Genomic DNA, 21,956 nt, shown 5'->3' with positions numbered 1-21,956 from the left:
CAAATTAATTCATTATGAGCTTAATATTATTTCACGCATGGTTTTCAAATAGTGTTTTAAAAGGTGCACGATGCAACATTTATTTTCTAAAGAGATGTTATTGTTTTGCCTGGATTGTTCACTTAAACATATGATATTGCTTTAAACATATTGATCTCACATTTATTCAATTACAGCTGTTTTTATTGCTAAAAGGTTACACAACACTGACTCTTGAGAGCATTTAGCCATGTTAGAACGTTTTTACGTCAGCAAAAACATACCTGGAGTTGTGTTTTGTTTCATTCACACATGTTTGACTAATCCTTTATTAGTAGTTAACAGCTGCTTTTTACTTTTAGGTCAGTAGAGATTGGCCGGTAGCCAGCTGATTGTGTGTTTTCTTTCACTGGACATAAATACGTTCGTGTGTCTGTCCAATCTGAACCCTTCCCCACCCCCCAGATGCTGAGCAGAATTAAATAAAGACAATTTAACGTGTTTTTCATGTAAACCTTAATTCGGAATTATTATTTCCATGTAAACTCATAGGAGAATAATTTAATGCAGAATTAATGAATCTGGAATAATTAAATAGGAATTAAAAAACATCATGTAAACGTGGCCAGCATGGTATTAAACCTTTCGATGTTCATGGAGACCAAACCACACCAAGTTACAGGCCAGATCTGTGGAGAGGCGACCCAGCTCACAGTCAGAATTTTTTGAGCAATAAAACCAACTGTAATTGAATAAAATAAGATAGAGCTGCTTAATGTCATACTGTGTAATAGAAACAAGCAGGTGACGGACCCTCCACCAAAATAGTTACACCACGGACGTTTAAAGTACGATAAAAGACCCGTGTTTACCTGGCGTGCCGTATGTGGGACAGCAGCATGAGCAGGTGGGCCAGGCGCGTGTACTGCTGTCTGAAGCTCAGGCCGGTCTTCGCGATGGCCCACACCAGAGCGTCTGTGACCGCGTCCAGCAGACACAGGAGTTTAGAGCGAGACTGCACCTCCTCGCCGCCGTCCGACGAGCTCAGGCACATGTCTGCACACACACAGGACGCACAGGGAGAGGCAGGTTAACAGGGTCCGTGATGGAGAGATAGAGAGAAAGAGAGAGATCTCCTAAAACTGTAGTTAAAACATCTACAAAGTGTGGACTTGTAGAGAGATGGAGAGTGATGAATAAACAGATTGATAGATAGAGAGAGAGAGAGAGAGAGACACAGAGAGAGAGAGAGAGAGATCGAAATAAAGCAAGAGAGAGGAAGAAAGATCTGAAAAAAAAGTAGATAGTGATAAAAAGAGAGATCTGTAGTGAAGTGTAGTTAAATAAAACATCTACAAATTGGACTTGAGATGGATAGATACATAAATAGATAGATAAAAACAGATAGATAGAAAGAAAGCAATAGAGAGGAAGAAAGATCAGATTTTTGGCAGTTAATTTTTCAGTCCTGTCAAATGTTAATACTAGGTATGTTTAAAATGTTAAAGATAGTTCCATATATAGGCAGATAAACAGAGAGAAAAAAAGAAAGAGATCTTCTAAGGCTGTAGTTAAAACTTACAAACTGTGGACGGACAGACATGGATCTGGAAGTTACGGTAATTTTTTAGTCTAGTGTTGATGCGACTAGATGTGTTTAAAATGTCGGATAGTTCCATATTGAGGCAGATAGACAGATACAGAAAGAGAGAGAGAAAGAGATAGGAAGAGAGTGTTTTTTTTTTCAGTCTTGTCAAATGTTAATGCTACTAGTTGTATTTAAAACGTTAAGTAATCCCATATTTAGGCAAAGAGAGAGAGAGAGAGAGATGGGTAGATATAGAGCAAGAGGAAGGGAGAAGAGGAGAGAGAGATGCACAGACGGAGAGAGAAAAACAGAGAGAGATGGTTAGGAATAGATAGATAGATAGATAGTGAGGGAGAGAGAGAAAGAGCTCTGCTAACTTTGTATTTAAAACATCTACAAACGGTCATCTTGTGGAGAGATGATAGAGAGATAGATAGAGATAGATATATGGATAAATAGAAAGAGAGAAAAAAGAGAAAGAGTTCATATTTCAGTCTTGTCAAATGTTAATGTTAGTAGGTGTGTTTAAAACGTTAAGTAGTTCCATATTTAGACAGAGAGAAAGAGAGAAAGAAAGAGACTAGACTGTTAATTAGACTTCTATTCAGTCTTGTCAAATATTAATGCCACTAATCTGTTTAAAATGTTAAAGTTAAATGGTTCCATATTTAGGCAGATAGATGGAGAGATAAAAAGAGGGAGAGAGAAATGAGAAGACAGAGAGAAAGAAATTATAATTTAGACATCTATTCTCAAAGTCGCAAATTCATTCGCAATAGTAATACTTGTCAAAATTATTTATAATTTCAAATGATTCAACCCTATCTTAAAATTTTCTCATCATTTTTTTGCTGTCAATACAGTGGCATTTATAGGGATGTAATGATATCCAAATCTCACAGTACCATAATTATTATGATATTTTAGAGAGATTAACAGAATTGTACATGTAATTTTTTCCTTTTTAAATACCTTGACCAATCTTCAGTGTTAATCATTGCTGCCATATATAAAGAAATAACAGTTATTTTATTATGTATTAAACTATGTAAATAATCATGGCCTATGCAGTTCCCTCTCTTTTTAATACGTTTATGAGAAAAAACTTGCAATTCGATATATTATGACGGACCACAATATTATTATGAGAGTTCTGACAAAGCGATATCACAAAATTTTGGTTATTGTTACATCTTTAGTCATTTATAGTCAAGGTTAATAAAAGTGCAGTGCAGAACGAAAAAAAATAAAGAATCAATAATTAAACCAGGTTCACACAAATCATGAGTCCCACTTTTTACAGTTCAAAACAAGTGCAGCTTTGGCCAGCCTGTACAGCTCTATTAGTATTTCAAGCACATGTCAAATTTAGTGGAAAAACAAATACAAGCAGAACATTCAGCTCTTTGCTACCAATTTCATCTCCACAGAAAACCAGTGTCAGAACCTATTAGTGAGAAACTGTCTCCCAGCACATTTTCGTGTTTTTAAAGGTTTCATTTGGTCTTGTATGCTCAAAGTAAGCACGCATCTGGTATTAACGGAGAACAAATAATTTTATGTGTGTGTTAGTGGTGAGGAAAGCTCCTGGCATTGGGACAACCATGATGTTCAACCATTAAGGCAAGGTTGGTGGTTCAATCCTTGCTACTGGAAATGTGTCCTTGGGCCAGAGTCCTGCACCAGGTTGGGTACTCGCTGGGAGTTTCTGAAACGGGCGGGTTTTAACATTCTGGAATTTTACGGGCGGGTATACGGGCGGGTAGTGATTACACACAGGCTGGTCAGGACTAAATCAGGACTAAACCAGGACCACAACAGGACTAAACCAAGTCTAAACCAGGTCTAAACCAGGACTAATCTTGGACTTAAGAGAAGGAAAACCCTGAGCCCGTGGAGCAGGGAGTCCGCAAAGAACGATCGGGTGACGGCGCATCAAGCCAGTCAGTTCTGGTTTAGTCCTGGTTTAGACCTGGTTTAGTCCTGGTTTAGTCCTGATTTAGTCCTGTTTTAGTCCTAGTTCAGTCCTGGTTTAGTCCTGCTTTAGTCCTAGTTCAGTCCTGATTTAGTCCTGGTTTAGTCCTGATTTAGTCCTGTTTTAGTTATAGTTCTGTCCTGGTTTAGTCCTGGTTTAGTCCTGCTTTAATCCTAGTTCTGTCCTGGTTTAGTCCTGCTTTAGTCCTAGTTCAGTCCTGATTTAGTCCTGGTTTAGTCCTGATTTAGTCCTGTTTTAGTTATAGTTCTGTCCTGGTTTAGTCCTGCTTTAATCCTAGTTCTGTCCTGGTTTAGACCTGGTTTAGTCCTGATTTAGTCCTGATTTACTCCTGTTTTAGTCCTAGTTCAGTCCTGGTTTAGTCCTCATTTAGTCATAGTTCAGTCCTGGTTTAGTCCTGATTTAGTCCTGCTTTAGTCCTACTTCAGTCCTGGTTTAGTCCTGGTTTAGTCCTGGTTTAGTCCTGATTTAGTCCTGATTTAGTCCTAGTTTAGTCCCGGTTTAGTCATGGTTTAGTTCTGATTTAGTCCTGTTTTAGTCCTGCTTAGTCCTGGCTTAGTCCTGGTTTAGTCATGGTTTAGTCCTGGTTTAGTCCTGGTTTAGTCCTGGTTTAGTCCTGATTTAGTCCTGATTTAGTCCTAGTTTAGTCCCGGTTTAGTCATGGTTTAGTTCTGATTTAGTCCTGTTTTAGTCCTGCTTAGTCCTGGCTTAGTCTTGGTTTAGTCCTGGTTTAGTTCTAGTTCAGTTCTGGTTCAGTCTGTGGCGTGTGCAGTGCAAAAGTCCAGCATCTCGATCAATGTTTCTTCTGCTCAATAAATTATGTCGGCGAAGTAATGACGTTTTTTTGACAGTCGAATCATGTCTGTGAATTCGTATTTGTACTGAAGAAAGCTAAACTGTTTCATTTCATTTCGTGATTGTAATTCTTGAAGTCGTAACTTTTCAGTTCATATTCTGATGGATGCTTCAGTCAGAATGCTTTTAATTTGTGTGTAATTTATCACGGACACGAGCGGGTAACTGGTGGAATGTTAACAAGTCCGGGCGGGTGCGTGTTTAACTTTGATAAATCACAGGTTAACGGGCGGGTGCGGTGCTGTACTGTGCAGGTGCAGGTGGGTGTAGGTCTCCAAAAATGGACCTGTGCAGGACTCTTGGGCTACTGTTGTCCCAATACTAAAATTTCACACTTGATTTCGATACTTGATACTCAATACCGATTCTGATGCCACAATGATAATAAAAAAAAAACTCACATTCTATTTAGACAACATAATGTGATTTTCAGCATAAAATCAGGGTACGTTCTTCCTGCTCAAATGAGTATCTAGTTTCGATCCTAGTTTTATCGATTCGTATCTGATTTGCAATACTCTTGACCAACCCACCTTGCCAAGACAATCCTTCCTTCTTGATGTATGAATGCAAATGACACAGTGAGATAAGCAAAAAATAGTTCTGAAACTATTATAAAGGTCATGTAGACTGTGACAGAATTGCCAAGAATAGAATAGTAAAGAAAACATTTGAGGAAGCTACTGCTGAGTAAGAATAGCTTCCTGTCTACATCATATTTTTTACTTAATGAGTACAAAGTTAAAATGTGACTAAACACCTTAACATACACCCCCTGGACACATTTCAAATACAGCTGCAGTACCTGAAGGACTAAAGAAGAGCGTGAAGAGGGTTGGGATCTGAGAGTAATTAGGCATTTTTGATCAGAAAGTTGCAAATTCACCTACATAATTTGCGCTGAAGTTGCCAAAAAATGACTAGGAACAGTGGACAGTGCTATTTAAAACATCATATACACAGTTAATGTGCATTTTCTGATTGAGGGTCCTTTATCTGGAATGTTGTACAGTATGTACAGTGGTATCAAACCTTTCTATCTTCATGACCAGACCAAACAAGACTAAGTTACAGGTCAGATCTGTGGAGAGACGACCCTGCTCAGTCAGAATGCCTATTTTTCTACGTATTTTGGAGCTGTAAAACCACCTGTAATTGACTAAATATAAGTTTACACAATGCACTTTTACAGTAAGTAATGAAAAAAGTGGATTTAGTGTTTAGTTCTACTTCCAAATCCAAATAATAATAATAATAAATCTGGTATTTTCAAAGAATGGACCATAAAAATAAGGAATCATATCTAAAGAAGCAGTGAAAGAAACTCAAATGTTCAAATCATTTCATATTGTCAACATAAAGCTTTTATCACTTGTAGACTTGAGGTTGCCACACACTACAGGAATTTTCTGTCTTAAAAATGATAAAAAATGCACACAATAGACACAAGAAGAATCTTATGAGACTTAAAATCTCAGATCACAAAGGCTGCAGTGGGATATGGTTGCGTATCACAGGCTATAAAGTTGTGAGCGCAATCATGTCAGCTGTTTCCTGTTTACAGTAAAACCTCTCGCTTTGAGACTCTTAAGTGTTCAAAACATCAGAGCACTGCACTTTTAGTAGATACAAGTCAAAACTGTAGTTATTATTTGTGAAATGTGGTGCAGTACTTCAGATACATGATTTTTAAAGCATAAAAGACTGGCGATAAAGTACACAGGAAGTTGAGTCACTTTCACTAATCTGCACCTTCACCTTGATCGTGCACAGTGTGAACGCAAACAGACTCATGAAGAGCTACTCTCACCTTTTTACTTTCAAAGAAGGCCTCAAACTGGATTAATAGTGCGGTTTTGTGGACTGGATGTCATTATTTGTGGAGGACATTTTCTAATGATAATATGGATGAGATGCTGCACTTTACGAGAAGTGGGTGATAAAGTCTTCTCATTATTTTCTCTTAATCTGGAGTTTGTAGTTTGCGTCTCTGTGTCTGTCACTCCTGTGCCCATGACACTTTGTTTTATTAGCTGTTACCGTGGTTTGGTGGTTACGATATGACAAAGCCACACTCAGAGTCACACTGACACCGCACACGAGGAGTGGAGCGGCGTCAAAATCGCACACAAGGACAAAAAGTTGTATCGCGCCTCCTTGAACTTGGGGAGAAGCAAATCACTGCCAAAATCCGGCAAATTCACCTGTAGTGTTTGAGAAGAGTAAATACAGCTTTTACTCAAATAATAGTACAGTTACACTCAAGTAGGAGTAAAAGTTTGGTGTCTGAAAGCTACTCTGAGAAATACAACATTATTCAAAAGTTACCCAAGTAAATACACTAGAGTAACTGAGTAGTATCCACCTCTAAACCTAAACAGTAAATATACCTCATTACAGTCTCATTACTGTGTCCTACCCCCTGCGAGTACTTCTTTATATGTGTGAAAGACATGAGAGCTTAAATTGGTGTCTTGGCGCATCTTCTCCATGTGAGTAGCACCAGGCCAAATAAGTTACCAAAGAAAGCCTAATGGGAACACTGTGTATAGTCCTCGCCCCTCTCTCTCGCTCTCTCCCTCCCTCCCTCCTCCCTTTTCCTCGGTTCCTCTTGCCCTCTTTCTCTATCATTGGTTCGGGAGGCTGCACATTGGACGCATTAACCGTGAGGAGTACAGGCAGAAGTACTCTCACTAGGTTAATGTTCCTTCATGTGTCCTCACCGTCTAACTAACCCATTTTGGAGATTTTGTACCATTCTGGGTCATATAACTCAGGTCAACAATGTGAAAACAATGTCAAAATCAAAATAGTAGATTTAATTGTCTGGCAAAGCTTGTGTTGATTGTGAGATATTGCTGCAATTGGCCTAATTTGACCCCGATCTTAATAAATATAGTGGGATGGAATAATATTAAGGCTTACATTTAGTGTATATATTCAGGGGGATATTGCAGTGCTAAGTTGCTGTTAGAATACTGTTTCTTTTGCTCTGATTGTAGACTCACTGGAGTTGAGCAGGATCATGGCTTTGAGGCAGACGTACTCCTCCCTCTGCAGTTTGAGCTCTCTCACTCGGGACGTGGCGGCAAGCAGCATGTCAAAGATCTCCACAAAGCCCTGCACACAGCTGCCCTCCTCTCTGTGGGGCAACAGGCAAATACACCATTAGGACTAGTGTTTACTTTCAAGACATATCAGCTAATAACATGAAGTCAATGATAAAAATTAAACCAATTTAAGATAAAATACCAACCTCTTTAAAAGAATATACACAAATATTTTGCATCCAAATGACAAAACTTCTCTTGTAACATTATGATTTGACACTGTCTTGTGATAAAAACCTTTTTCCAAGTAAATGGCGTGGGTTTGATTAAAATGTCAAAATTGTAATAATCAATTAGTCACAATTAATCCAATTAGATGTTGCAGCCCTAACCTTTTAATTGGTTAGATTTATAATAAAAAACAATTTTCACTGACAATCCAAACCAGTTCTCTGTCTAAGCAAAGTGTTTACCTGCTGAGGCTGAGGTCGGGGGAGAAGATGAGTTTCCCAGGGTGGTCCACAGACCTCCACATCAGGCCCAGCATCAGCACCTCGAGCCAGCAGCACTCCAGCAGGTGCACCTGGTCCACCAGGCTCAGCTCCACGAAGCCTGAGCCCAGACACAACACATCAATGTCAATCAAACAGGAAACCTCTTGAATGTGTCATACTCCCAGGTGGGGGCAAGAGCCAGAGTATCACTATTAATAGCATTGTCCTTTTACTTTCTTTTATTAAATATCCAAAAGGTAAATTCACAAATGTTGAACCTGACGACATACACATTTGAACAATATTCATTTTAACTGCCCCACCGGCATCAGATATTATTGGCCTACAGAATTCTGCAATGTCATCTGAAACCCAACAATAATATCTTAATATGGCAATCACAAATAAAGTGTAATTATATATTTTAAAATGATATTTTCTTATATGTCTTTATGGTATATCCAAAACCATAACACATCCAAAGCACAATTTTTTGGGGCGACAGTAGCTCAGTTGGTAGAGCGTTTGTCCACTGATCTGAAGGCTGATGGTTCAAATTCTTCTCTCGACATAAACATCATTTGTTGAGCGATCAAATCCACTGACCCTTAGGTTGGCTGGTGTGATTCTAGCTCCCACAGATAAATGCTGTCGTTGTGTCCTTGGGCAAGGCACTTAACTCACCTCACCCCCAGTGTCTGCGTACTCCGGTGTATGAATGTGTGTGTGAATGGGTGAGAGGTTCCTTGTTGTAAAGCGCTTTCAGTGCCTTGAAGGTGGAAAAGTGCTAAATAAAATGTGATCCATTTACCATTTCACTATTTTCAATTTCACCTTTTAAAATCTGAAACCATTCCAAGAACCCTCCACTAGGCACTCACAAACCCCCAGGGGTCCCCGTACACCTGGTTAGGAATCACTGGTTTAAGAAAGCATTCACAGCACTATTCAAAATACACATCTTTTTAATCTAGTAGGATTCGTACAATACGGTGAGGCTAATTGAACATTGAGAAAAAAAAAAATCCTGGCCTCTGTATTTTCCTTAGAGCACACAAACACTGTTGCGCACAAAATACTGCTATGTCAGAGCTTATTGTGTGCTTGGCTTCAGGAACTAAAATGGCTTCATGAAAATAACAGAACAATAATAATGTTACCCTACATGCTTTTCATTCATCTAAAGCTTCATTTACGAACATTCATCACTATCCATTAGAGCACAATGTACCGTAAGAGACTGTAGCAAATTTGTGAACCCCGTTGACTCTGCAAAGCTCATTTCCCCTATTTTCTACCAGGTCGAGCTAAATGATTAAAAGGTTTATTTATGACGCAGGATATGGAAAAAGATGTATTCAGAGCCAAAATGTCTGGTACAGTGGTAATACAGTCAATGCAGATTATTAATATCAGATATATTAGGATGAGAATTCACCACAACACTTTTAAATAGAATCAGCTTTGGGTTCTGAAAATCAATGTAAACATGTTTGGATTCTACATAGTTGATTGGTGTCAGTACTAGGGTTGTTAAAAGTATCGAAAATCAAATACTTATCGAAACTAAATACTATGGATGTAACGATATCCAAATCTCTTAGCACGATATTATCCCGATATGCATCTCACATATTTAATGCGATATTTTGGAGAGGCTGATATAATTGTAGGTAGGACACTTTTTTGCTTTTAAAATACCTTGACAAGATTTTGGTGTGAATTATTTCTGTCATAATCCCAAGAATTCAAGTAAAAAACATATATCTTCATGTTGTGTGTGTTGAAATGAATCATGGGATATGTAGTTCCCTATGTTTATAAGATGTTGCTACTGTAAAGCAATGCATTTATGCAAAGGAACTTGTAATTCGATATATTGTGACAGCCCACGATATTATTGTGAGACTTTTGACAATACGATATCACGATATTTTGGTTATTGTTATATCCCTGCTAGATTTGAGCAGGTATTGATACTAAAAAGTCACGTTTACAGGACAAAAATGAACCTTTCCTTTAATCATATTGGCAACCCTGACATGAACAAGAAACAACAACTTCTTAACAATTCCTTGTTAATATAGATGCTATAGAAAAATAATGAGAGATGAAATACTTGACAGAAGCAAGTAAAATACCATTCTTTCATTAAAATTCACACAATCTAGTTTGACCCTCTTTTCTAAGAACCCCTGGGGACCCCCTCAGAATTTTTGGGGGCCCAAATTCGGGGTGTCAGCTACTAGGTACACACTAGATATTCCTTTTTAGAACTTACCACAAATTCTGTATTTTTGTACTTTTCTTCTCAACATTTTTTCCACCAACTGTCACTTGACTATAAATATTACAGTAACCACAGGTACTATCCCACCAAACCAAGTAATAATGAGAAAAGCATAAAAACATGTCATACGAAATCATTCAACTGCAATGAGTTTATAAGTCCTTTTCACAACTTTAATATAAGAGCACATAGACGACTATACGCCCATGGACCACTATGGAACTACCTGGATGATTGAGAGATTAGACAGATATAAGACCACATGGAAATATAAAAGAAAATACTATGATTTAATGTTGAAAGTTACATTCTATTAGCTAAAGAAAAAGTCTTAATTATCATTGTGGTATTGGAATCAGTAGTGAGTACTGATTGTATTCCTTAGTATCGAAATCAAGTTTGAAATTTCAGTACCAGTCAGTCATCCAAGCAGTATTATTTAATTTTATTTATATTTATTTATAAGGGAAGGCCCTTGCGATGTAACATCTCGTTTGTGAGGGGGTCCTAAACACAAAACAGACCAAAAGACAAACACAGTACAAAGACAACATTCATACAACACACAAACAGCATACATACTATACAATACATGATCCTAAGATATACACCTCTCTGATTTCACCATCACCACACCTATATTTGTAAATTAGTGAAACAAAAAGCAACTCTATGTACAACAGAAAGTACATACAACAAAAATGTATTTTTATCGAAAACAGGAGCAGGATGTTTGTAAGTATCTGAAGACTGACGCCTTAAAATGGTGGATCGATGCAATTGATTGGATTGAGGAGGGTCCATTCATTTGGAGCTTTGAAGTTAAATGATCTGTGGCCAATTTCTTTTTTTTATTATAGGAACATAAAAAAATAGTTGTTCAGTGTGATGTATATTATATGCTGATCTAAATGGAATCAAAAACTCTTATGTAGGGTGGGAACTTTGAGTAATAACATTTAAACACAAATTGCAAAATCTATTTACAATATCTACAATAATAACACTGATTCAGAACTGGCTACTCTTATGTATGGTGTGGCGAGCGCCCCCAAAATGTAATCAAAAATATAAGTAAGAGTAAAAAGCTGCAGCTGTAGAGGGTGTAGAGGAGTGTTGTTCCAAGTCTAAATGGATAGTAGTGCAACAAGAAGGGCATCTGATGTAATGTTTAGGCTAAGACACTTTGCAACTTGTTACAACATCTATAAGATACACATTTGTTTGTTTTGATTATAGTTTGTACTTAAATTAGATACTCTTGTTTCGTTAAGTCTTACAATGAGGATATATTGCCAGTTAATTTGTACTAGGGCAGGACAATTAATCACATTTTGATCAAGAGTCAGTCACGTATAATCGTTAATGATCAGCTAGGTTTTTTTTTTATTGAGAAAATTCCTGCCAATCCTCTGTCAGTTTAAGGATGTGGTTTGAAGAAGAGTTTAAGTAAGTTTAAGAGGAAGAAATTTGGCTATTTTTAAGTTAAACTGCATAGTTTAAAAGACTGATTAAGTCTGATTCATTTTTTGTCATATTGCACAGCCTTAATTTGTACTTACTTCCCAAATAGAGTAGTCTGTATTCAAGCTTAAAGGTGCATTATGTAACTTTTTGGTTGGGGGTCTGTTACCTCCAAGGTTGTACAGATTTGTCATTGCACTGCCTGATATGACATTGTAGAGTCCCTATTTTGACCTATGAAACTGTGAGAAGCACCCACTTCACTGTTGCCCCGGTATTGGAACTTTAAGAAGGAAATTTTCACCAAAACCATGCACGACCATCCCTCGTTTCTCTTCAGCTCTCTGGACCCTGGAGCTGTATCTTAAACCATTTGATAAGAGACGTGTGCAAGCAAGACAATCTTCTCTTACACAATGACTCCCCAAAAGAGTTACAAAGTTTCTTCTACAAAGAAACCAACTGTAGTAAAAAGTAAATTCAGATAAACTGGCCGTAACCAAGACCTTGTACCTGGGATCTTCTTGGCCCATGTGATCATATGAACCAGCTCCTTGTCTGCCAGGTTGGTGAGTGACATCATGACGTTGGCTTCGGTCAGGGGTCTCTTCATGTCCTTCATGAGGTAGATCTCTGGTGGCTCCGCCTCCATGATCCGACCAATCAGCTGCTCCGGGGTGAGGGCAGGGGGGCGTGGCTCTGTGTGTGGTACTACAGAGGGCACAGGTAATAGCTTGGATCCTGTACTCCGGCCCTGAGAGGACAAGCGGGTCAAACGCCGCGACACCTGGGGAGAGCGAAGGGAGCCGCGCTCTTTACGCATACCTGTGGAAGAGGAAAAGAAGAACTAAGTCAATATGAACATGATAAACTACTTTAAAAATCATTGAAAATCTTTCTGTTGTATTGATTTGTGATTAAAAACTACCTGTGAAAATAGCAAAAAAAAAATACTGGGAACTATAAGCTATGTTTTGAGTTTTATAAAATTACACACTTTTTAATTGAGGGTTTTCTGACTTCAAAAGAAAAATTTTCTGACTCAAATCTTGCACAAACATGCACATACAGACAGACTCCAGCCTGCTCGGATGTGGAGTGCCTGGTTGTCTGTACACAGTCGGGCCTACTTTTCCCACAAGGAGGTGATACTTCTAGTGTTGAGTGCGGGTCAGTCGGTGGTTTGTCCAGAGCAAGAGCGTCTGGTGTCAGAGGAGGGCTCTGTGTCCACTTGCTTTTGTCTCATTAATCTCATTGTCACACTAATTGACTTGTGTGAGCTTTGAGCCATATTAGAATGTTGTTACCTCCTCAAAAACATACTTGGAGTTGTGTTTTGTTTCACACTTTTGCATAGCACTTTATTATTTGTCTGTCTATATCTCCAAAGATCAAAATGCTTTGTTGCACCTTGTGATGTCATGAAGTTTGTTGAACATGTGTGAATGAAACAAAACAACTCCAGGTATGTTTTTGATGAGGAAACAACATTACAACATAGATCAGAAAATAGTGTAATATAGGCCCTTTAAGGTACCACACTGATGCCCCATGAGGTACATACTCGCTCCTTTTGGCTTCAAATACAAAATGCAGAAGTACAGTTTTATTGACATGCATCTACTGCACAGAGGAGGAGAAGAGTTGGGAACAGCACCCGGGTATGCTGTTTGAAAAGGGCTTGTAACTCCAGTTGTTGTGATATTGACATCTTATTTAAAAACAAAAGAAATAGTAGAAGTAAGTAGTATTATGAATGTGATTACTGTGCATAGTGATCCAAAAAACTGGGGGGAAAAGTGGACCAAAAACAAAAACTGGCAACTGTATTGTAACTATACCGACAATTTAATATATATAAAAAATAGTTTTGTCTATGATGTAACAAAAACGAACTGAAATTACCACATTGCATCCCAGCATTCAGCAATAAGCAATGACAAGAAAGTGCTACCACATGAGCAACAATGTAAGGAAATAAGTCTTTAAATACCACACTTAGTCATGCCGACTTCGTAGCACTTGCGCAGACGACAGGCCTGGCAGCTCTTACGGCGGTTCTTGTCGATAGTGCACTGATTGGTGGCTGGACAGATGTAGTCATTATGGCCTGTGACAAAAGACAGGGATGTGAAAAGTTAGTTATGAAATCAAATATCTAACGTATAATTCAAACAGGAGTAACAGCATGGATTTTTAAGAGAAAAAAGTGGTGAGAGAAGAGGAGATGGAGAGGCTGAGGAGGGTAAAGGGTATGCTGTAGAGGAGGAGGAGATGGGGTGGTTATTTATTGTATTTACCACTTTTTTTGCATTTTTCCTTGAAATGCATTAAAAGATAGCCTGATTCATCAGCCGGTTTCACTTCGTGGAAATCGCCTGACCTAACGTCTTTCCCCTTGATAAAATTCACCAAACATTCTCTTTGTTCCGGCTTTAAATCCTTGATCTCGGGAATCGTTGCCAACACAGAATGTATGTCTTTGTCTACATCCATCTGGACAGCTTTGTTTACTGTTGTACTGTAAGAACAAAAGGGACCCAGACAGGCGCTTGAGTTTGACATCACGGCATCACAGCTCTCCACTGACTGGCCAGTGAGGGGTCTACAACTTCCAGGGTTCTTGCAAACCGTCTAGTGTATTCTGATTCCTGACCAAGTCACTGGAGACAATGAAACTGAGTGGAGGCACTAGGTGGTGCCAGCCTGGCTACATTAAAGGCACAACACCTGATTTTTACTGTCTCAAAAACAAATGAAGTACTAGGAAAAGACATTCCTTGTGTCCTAATCATTCACCGCAATGACTTTTATAAGCTCTTTTCTCAACTTTCTAAGGAACTGAACTAGCATGCTAACAGTGCACCGGTCTAACTTCCTGGTTCATGGAGGATAGAAAGACCAAAATAACACCCAGAGGTCTCATTTTGACCCTAATACCTAATTTTTATCTATTTACTTATCTGTACTACTCTGTATTACTACTTGGAAAAAATGGTGCAGCCCTTTAAATATTTGTGGTGAAGATAGTTAAGTAATTACTAAATCTATTACTCATCCCTGGATATATTATACTTCAAACATGTTTTTGATGTCTAGACGGAAGGGATACTGAAGTTGTAACTTCAGGAGGACAGAAGAGTTAAAGGTTAAGGTTATGATTTATGGTTATTTTTTGGTCTATGTGTCTAACCTTGAATGTTCTCTCTTAAGACCCACTTTTCTCAGGCTTTTAACACCGCGTGAGCTGTGTGGTCCTCTATGTCTTTTATTTATTTTGCTTATTTACTGCTATTTTATGATTTTTGTGGTTTTGCTTTTATTTGATTTCACCGGTTTTATTGTTTTAGGACTGCTATGACCAAATTTAGCAATTTGTCTTCATTTTATGATCTCTGTGCAACGCCTTGGAAACTGCTTGTTTGTACAATGTACAATATAAATAAACTGGATTTGGATTTAACCTTGAATGCTCCTCTTGAAGAAAGCTTTGCAGCCCTCACAGGACCAGACTCCGTAGTGGTATCCTGAAGCGTAGTCGTGGCACACAGCGCAGTAGTGCAGGTCTGATTTTACGCCAGAAGAGACCACGCCCTCATCACTCTCCTGGGAACGTCTTCTTTTGCTTTAGAGATAAACAACAATATTAAAACACAATATAATATGCACTTATCATAGAAGTATGGCCATTTGTTTAATAGGATTGAGTAATACATTGCACTCAAAATGAAATCGCAGTTTGAGTTGGCCAAATTATCACATTCCAAAGGCTGCAATGATGTCTATGCAGTAAGAAAGCTTTCAGCATAGGATAGGAATCTGTGCACATTTGGGAAATCTATGCATATTTGGCTGTAGTTGAGGATAAAATATATAATCGTAAACTCTCGAATGAGCCCAGTTGTAAATAAAATGTGTTTTTTAATGTGTATTTTATCCATTAGTATACGAACTGAAAAGTTACGACATCAAGAATTACAATCACAAAATGCAGGTGCACGATCGCTTTTGGTTTGTGCCACTTCTCAGCACCACCTCAGTCTCCTCATCCTCTCACCTTCCCATTCAATGTCCTCAGCTTCACCTCTACCACCTCCAGGTCTCAGGGGGAACATATCTCCTAAACATCATCTAATCTGCCACCTCCTTATTCTGCCAAAGCTAACTCCTTCAATAAAACTGCTAATACTTTCTCTTTGTGTCTGTCTGAGTCTCTCTAGGTTGAAATTCCTCTACAAACATGTTCTGAAATGCATGGGATTCTTGTATTAGTTTATCATATGTCAGTATTTTCTCACTGTGTCATTTTCTTTTTTCTTTCTAATAGCAATTGCAACTTTGAAAACTGAAAAAATGTGCAACCCCTTTTCATATTATATACATACAACAGGCTCAAACACAATAAGCATCCCCAACATCATTGCGTACGGATCAGCAATTTCCTTAGCAGGTTCTCTATTGGTTCTTAGTCATGGACAAATATGATCAATTGTAATTTGATCCAGTTTTTTGATTAGATCGTCATATTGTGACTCAGTGCTTTTCTGTTTAGTGCGTCTCGTGGAGCGTTTGGACCAATCAGAGTGAGAGCTGCTGGAGTGGCTCAAAGCGGGGCTAATCTAAGTTTTACAAAGGTAACATTTAGTCGGTTTGAAGATTTAAACATTTTAAAAACTTATGTTGTGAAAATAGAACAGAATCCCTACAAATTGGATGTTTGTGAAAGTTGTCGGCCGAATATGGGGACAGTTTGAATTCCCAAAAAATGCATTGTGCTTCTATGGGAGAATTCTTTCTGGGCCCAAGCTCCGGGGAGCTGCAGTACCAAAGAATCAGCCACTAGTCGGTCTCGGAAAGGCAGGAAAGAGGGGGAGTGCCTTATCCAGTTATTATTATAGATCCATGGCTCCTACACAGATATTTTCTCTGCCCACTTTTCCCATTGGTCAAGCTCTGAGTGAGTGACAGTTGGACTTAACCAATCACAGTGAAGTGTGAACTCTCAGAAGCAGCAGATGGCTTTACTTTCTCCCTTATGGCAGATAAATAGATACTGGATGAATCATGAAACTGAATTAAATGGGAAATTGAGATATGATTCTTTTTTTACTCATCGCTGTTTGGTTTTCTACTCATGTTTCTTTACCTGTTTCTACATCATTATTCCATCCTTGAACCCCTTTTGACAGATACTGACCACTGCACATGGGAACACCCCTCAACAGCTGTCATTTTTGCAATTTTTGGAAAGATCCGTTTATCTATCCTTTGATAAATGATCAAATTCAGTAAAAATCATGAATATCTTTTCTATGGGGACAAAATAATAGCTCCCATATGCCATTATGAAGAAAAAAAAAAATCCGATTCACCAAATATTATTCTTTTTTTCTTTTTTTTTGTTAGTAGCTCAGATTCATTTAGATCAGCCAAAGCTATGTTTACAAACACACCCAAAATCTGATTATGATCTGATCTCTGGAGTTTATTGAAACACATCTGTGAGTAATCTGATTTCTTTCTGATGGTTCACAGCTGTGCAGGTTTTGACAAGGAATATTATTCAAAAAGGGAAAACTAATGTACCAAAGACAAAAATGAAAGAGAAAATGAGATTGGAAGAATAACAGTAAAAAGTAAAATCCATTGTACTTTGTCTTCCAAATACAACTGTTACTCTAAAAATCCTTTATATTACACTATTTTAGGGCCTATGTTATAACGTGGTTTCCTCATCACAAACATACCTGGAGTTTTATTTTGGTTTAGGCTACGTTTATATGATGACGGTTTGAACAGAAGACGCAAATGTGGTGTCACGTCTTCACTTTTTATTCCACGTTTAGACAAGCGTTTTCGAGAGGAAATCTATGTGCATACGGTGATGCAAAAGTGTGTGGACATACAGAAGTTTTCACGCCACTCATTTTCATCAGCTACTCCTTCTACAAAGTTCTTCCAGGTCTCGTCCATAGGCATCTGCCTCGCCTGCGACAAACTGGTGCATCCAGAATTTGACAGAGGCAATTGCAGACCCTTCTCTGTTCACTAATACATGTACATTTGTAGGGATGCCTCCTGTAAGATTATTCGAGATGCCAGAGCAGCTTCAAGGTCCGATGCATGAAAATTATGTTTGTTTCTGTATACTGTATGTATGTGACGTAAACACGTACACAACGTGAGCAGAACTGACCAGAGTTTGGCATCTTGGGCAGCGCAGACGAAACGCTACGGCGGAGCATATTCAACTGGTTTCAGATTTTTGCGTTTTTAAGCAACAAAAAGTCATCACCATCTAAACAAAAGGCACTTCTGAAAAAATATTTTGTAATTTTTACCCACAAGCGCTCTCTCGTAAACAGGCCCTTAGTCACAAATGTTGAACACATAAATCCTGCATACTTCATAGATCTTCTCTTCCCCTTTGTTCCACTTTATGATGTGATGAAGAGCTCCACTGTGTTTCTAAACTCTGTTCACCTCTACCCTGGAATTGCCAATGTCTTCTGAATAAAACATAAAAGTTTGCCACTAAATTGAAAACTACTGCAGAGCATTTAGAGATTTGGAGTTAATCAAACATGTAAATGAAACAATACACAACTCCAGGTATGTTTTTTGAGGAGGTAACAACATTATAACATGGCTTAAAGATCAAAATAGTAAATTTTGCATAATATAGGATCTTTAACTAACACATATTTTTGATTATCAGATTAGATTCAAAGAAAGACTATACAAAAACTATACCTTGTCATTAAGACGCTGTCCCTGGGCTGTATCTCCACCCAGGGACTCGGAGTGGTCTGGGTGTGGGTGGGGCGAGCCTGGGAGCGGTGCAGGGGCAAGGGGGACCCCACGTGTCCGTGCCCAGACCAGAACAGGGAGGGGCTCAGGCTCTGGTGCACCGTGGAGCACTCCGACAGACCCGTGCTGTTGTAGCTGAAGATGGTGGGACTGTAGAAGGGTAAGGAGGTGTAGTCGGGGGCCAGTTCGGTGTAGGGGGAGGGGATGCAGATGGGGGGAGCGGCTTCGATGGACAGGGCCGGGGACGAGGAGCCCATGAGGGGGGAGAGGACTCGATTCACTGCCCTGCTAGAGTCCACCTCCTGGAGCTGTAACAGGGGTTTCTCCTTGTCCTGAGAGGAGGTGGCCATTACAAATATCTTAATAACCAGCTAAGACTACGACATTATGGGTCAGAAAAAGTGCAAACATTTTCTAAACAAACTTTGCTTCTAAAAATAGATTTTCTGTAACATACTATTTGAGTTTGAAGTGCAATTTGAAGTACAATTCTGACAACTCTATCTGAATTTGCTTATGTATTGATTCCTTGTTGCCTAATAGCAAACGGCAAAAGCTGCAGTTTTTGTAATTCCATAATTTTTTCCAATTTCCACAAATATTATTATAAGTCTGTGTAAAATTCTTGCATTAAATTTCCAGTTCAGATTAAATTTTTTTGTAAATTCTTCTAGATGAGTTTAAAATGAGAACTTTGAACAAAATACTTCTATTATTAAAACATGAATTGCAAATCTAAACTTGCCACAAAAAATACAATTAGTATTATAAGAAAGTATAGTTTTTACTTGCTATACTTTTTAGCTCTTACTTGATCATTAGAAAAACAAAAAGAACTCCAACTTGAGCACATTTAGACTTTACTCTATCTCCCTGATTTCAACACAGTCAAATTAAAACTGGGCATTTACTGTGTTGGTAATTACCCACAATACGAAATAGAAAAAACAGCAGTATTCCACCCCCGCAGGTCCAGGTAACAAGGCTCACATTATAAAAGCCTCACAGAGAAGCAGATTATGTTGCTTGGAGCCACAGTCCTGTTCAGGGGGCAGTCAAAGGGAGTGGAGGAAGAGGGGGCTTTTGGGGCAGTGGGCAGGAGTGGTCTATGGGCAGCTTGCAAGACGCTCCATCTGAAACAGAAAACAGAAGATCATAAGTGGTATTTATTTATTTATTGTTTATTTGTTTATTATTTATTTATTTCATTCATAAAGTATAAAAAGACATTAAGGGCCTGATCTTGCTCCCAATCTTAGCACTAAGCGCAAGTATTAAGGAGGGGGTGTGCTCAGGACGAGCTGTACTTCGCTGCTGGAGGCTGGAGTGGAACGGTACAAGTACATATGTGGTGACGGCATCTGGACCAATCTGTGACCGCTGTGGCATTTAAAAGTACTGCCCGTGTGGGTAAAGTCTGCAATCTTTGCCTCATTACAGGCACTACAGCAGAGTGTAGGGAAAAGTTATATATGTGACAATAAAACAGCTCTGGAGCCCCACGATGCAAGTATGCACCAGTAGAGGCGCCAGGAATATAGAATTTTGTATGGTCCACGACAGAACTGACTGGGTTTGTGTTCCGAAAACTCTGCGAGCACATGTGCCCCTCTCATGCACGCGCACCGCTGTAAGCCTGTGCATGCACACATCAACCTATAGTTTTCTCTGTTTGTTTTCCTCCCATTACGCAGCAGACCAGTGTCTATCTCATGTACTCCAATCCCACAGCAGACCCGCTACTTTCTCACACCCACTCCCGCCTGTCCTGCAGTCTGCTCCCACGGACTCACCTGAAGTCAGAGTGTCCACTGCTGCTGCCACTGACCACTCACATTCTTGTCTCACGGGTGTCCACTGTATTTAATCCCACACAGGTGGATGTCTCGCACTTTATGGATTACGTTTATTGTCATATAAATGTTTCTGATGTCACCGCTTTGCGCACAGATATGATATGTGCATCTGTTCCACTGTCACAGCCCCAGCCCCAAGTCAGTGAATGCGCGCACTGATGCCTGTCAGAGTCCGGCTGCGAGAATGTGAGGAAATCCATTAGGACACAGACAGGGTAAGAAAACACACTTTAGGACAGAGCTGTAAATGGCCTCATGTGAATGAGCAGCTTTTGTACAGATCCAGATCAAACCAAACTATAGAGCAGAGCTGAGCCGATACAGGGAGTGCGTGAGGGGCTGTGCTCCGCTGTGGGAGGGCATCCGGACGGCTCCCGCACAGACCACGAACATGTTATGAATGTTAAGCAATTATCATCCTAATATATTTCTTGAGCATGTTACATGTTGTTTTTCAATGAACTCGTTTAATATTTATTTTTATGATTCTGGCAATTTACTGAATGTGCCACACCACACCCTCAGTCTGCTCCACTTCACCTGATATTCAGGCATGGCACACCTTTTGTTTAGAGCTCCATGTCCCACACTTGCGCTAGTGCTGAGATCGGGGCCAAGATCAGGCCCTAACAGCATCACAACATCAAACATACAAGAAATTAATGATAAGGAGCAGAAAGAAGAGAAATCTTATGTTATTCCCCCTTTTCCAGACAATACATCAACACTGAGAGTCACTTTAAAACATTTTAAATCAGTACATTTCAGTTCAGTCACATTCAATCACATTAACCGCAAACAGAAATCTTCACTATTATGCACAACAACTTAGTTTCCTTTTTCATACATACACCTTGCACTGCATTTTTAAAATGCCATTATTGTACTTGATTCTTTTATATCTTTGTCAAGACTATTGCATAAATTAACTCCTTTCACAGTAATGCTTCGCTACATAACCTGTTTATTGTGTTACTTTGATTTACTGGTACTTAAACCAGCCCCAACCTGTGGATAGACTTATGCTTGAAGAATGCTGTAAATGCATGTGCCAAACTTAAAGACAGGTTGTTTACAGTTTTACTTCTGTTAACTGATGACACATATTTGGATCACCGTGTTATCTTTTACTGTTTTGAAAATGCCAAAAACAATGTTTCATAACATGTTTCATAAGTTGCTCTGAGTCTCTTCTCCATTTGCTCTAAATGCTAAGTCACCCCCCCTTCAGAGCACCATCAGAACACAATCAATGAAACTACTGTACACAGCTAACCGGAAAAAGGGTTCGAATAGGGCTCAGAGATTAGAGCCTTACAGGACCCGACGCAAAACAGTGCGGCGCGGGACAATTTTTGAAAGCTCATTGCGGGCGCGGGCAAGAGCGGGACTGCACAGTGTGGTAGCGGGCGGGTGGGATGATAAACTGCAGTCCCGCAAACTGAATATGAAAGTAAAGTAAAATAAGCAAATGGTTAATGTATGCCTGTCATACATCATTTGTGCCAATGTTTTATTTGGCATTAATAAAAACATGTTAAGCAGCCTAAATTTGCAGACGTGGCCTAATCTCGCAC

General features: G+C 39.1%; 1 protein-coding gene across 2 annotated transcripts in view; it reads right to left on the bottom strand.

The window, feature by feature from the left end:
* esr2a (estrogen receptor 2a) overlaps positions 1 to 21,956 on the bottom strand; it is a 38,849-nt gene that overhangs the window by 4,326 nt on the left and 12,567 nt on the right. Inside the window, exons 2-9 of one of the 2 annotated variants that reach the window (XM_020941688.2) lie at positions 19,450 to 19,656; positions 18,467 to 18,855; positions 15,178 to 15,338; positions 13,707 to 13,823; positions 12,227 to 12,538; positions 7,939 to 8,077; positions 7,424 to 7,557; positions 852 to 1,035 (exon numbers count right to left, since the gene is read on the bottom strand). In XM_020941688.2, coding sequence (XP_020797347.2) covers positions 852 to 1,035; positions 7,424 to 7,557; positions 7,939 to 8,077; positions 12,227 to 12,538; positions 13,707 to 13,823; positions 15,178 to 15,338; positions 18,467 to 18,780 — 1,361 coding nt within the window. In that variant the 5' untranslated portion in view covers positions 18,781 to 18,855; positions 19,450 to 19,656. Of the gene's footprint in view, positions 1 to 851; positions 1,036 to 7,423; positions 7,558 to 7,938; positions 8,078 to 12,226; positions 12,539 to 13,706; positions 13,824 to 15,177; positions 15,339 to 18,466; positions 19,657 to 21,956 lie in introns of both variants that reach the window. The other variant, XM_055149630.1, reaches the window with a different exon arrangement.

The sequence above is a fragment of the Boleophthalmus pectinirostris genome, unplaced genomic scaffold, assembly GCF_026225935.1.
Source record: "Boleophthalmus pectinirostris isolate CB_2022bp ecotype Guang Dong unplaced genomic scaffold, ASM2622593v1 HiC_scaffold_13, whole genome shotgun sequence".
Taxonomy (NCBI): domain Eukaryota; kingdom Metazoa; phylum Chordata; class Actinopteri; order Gobiiformes; family Gobiidae; genus Boleophthalmus; species Boleophthalmus pectinirostris.
This window is presented reverse-complemented; position numbering and strand designations above follow the sequence as displayed.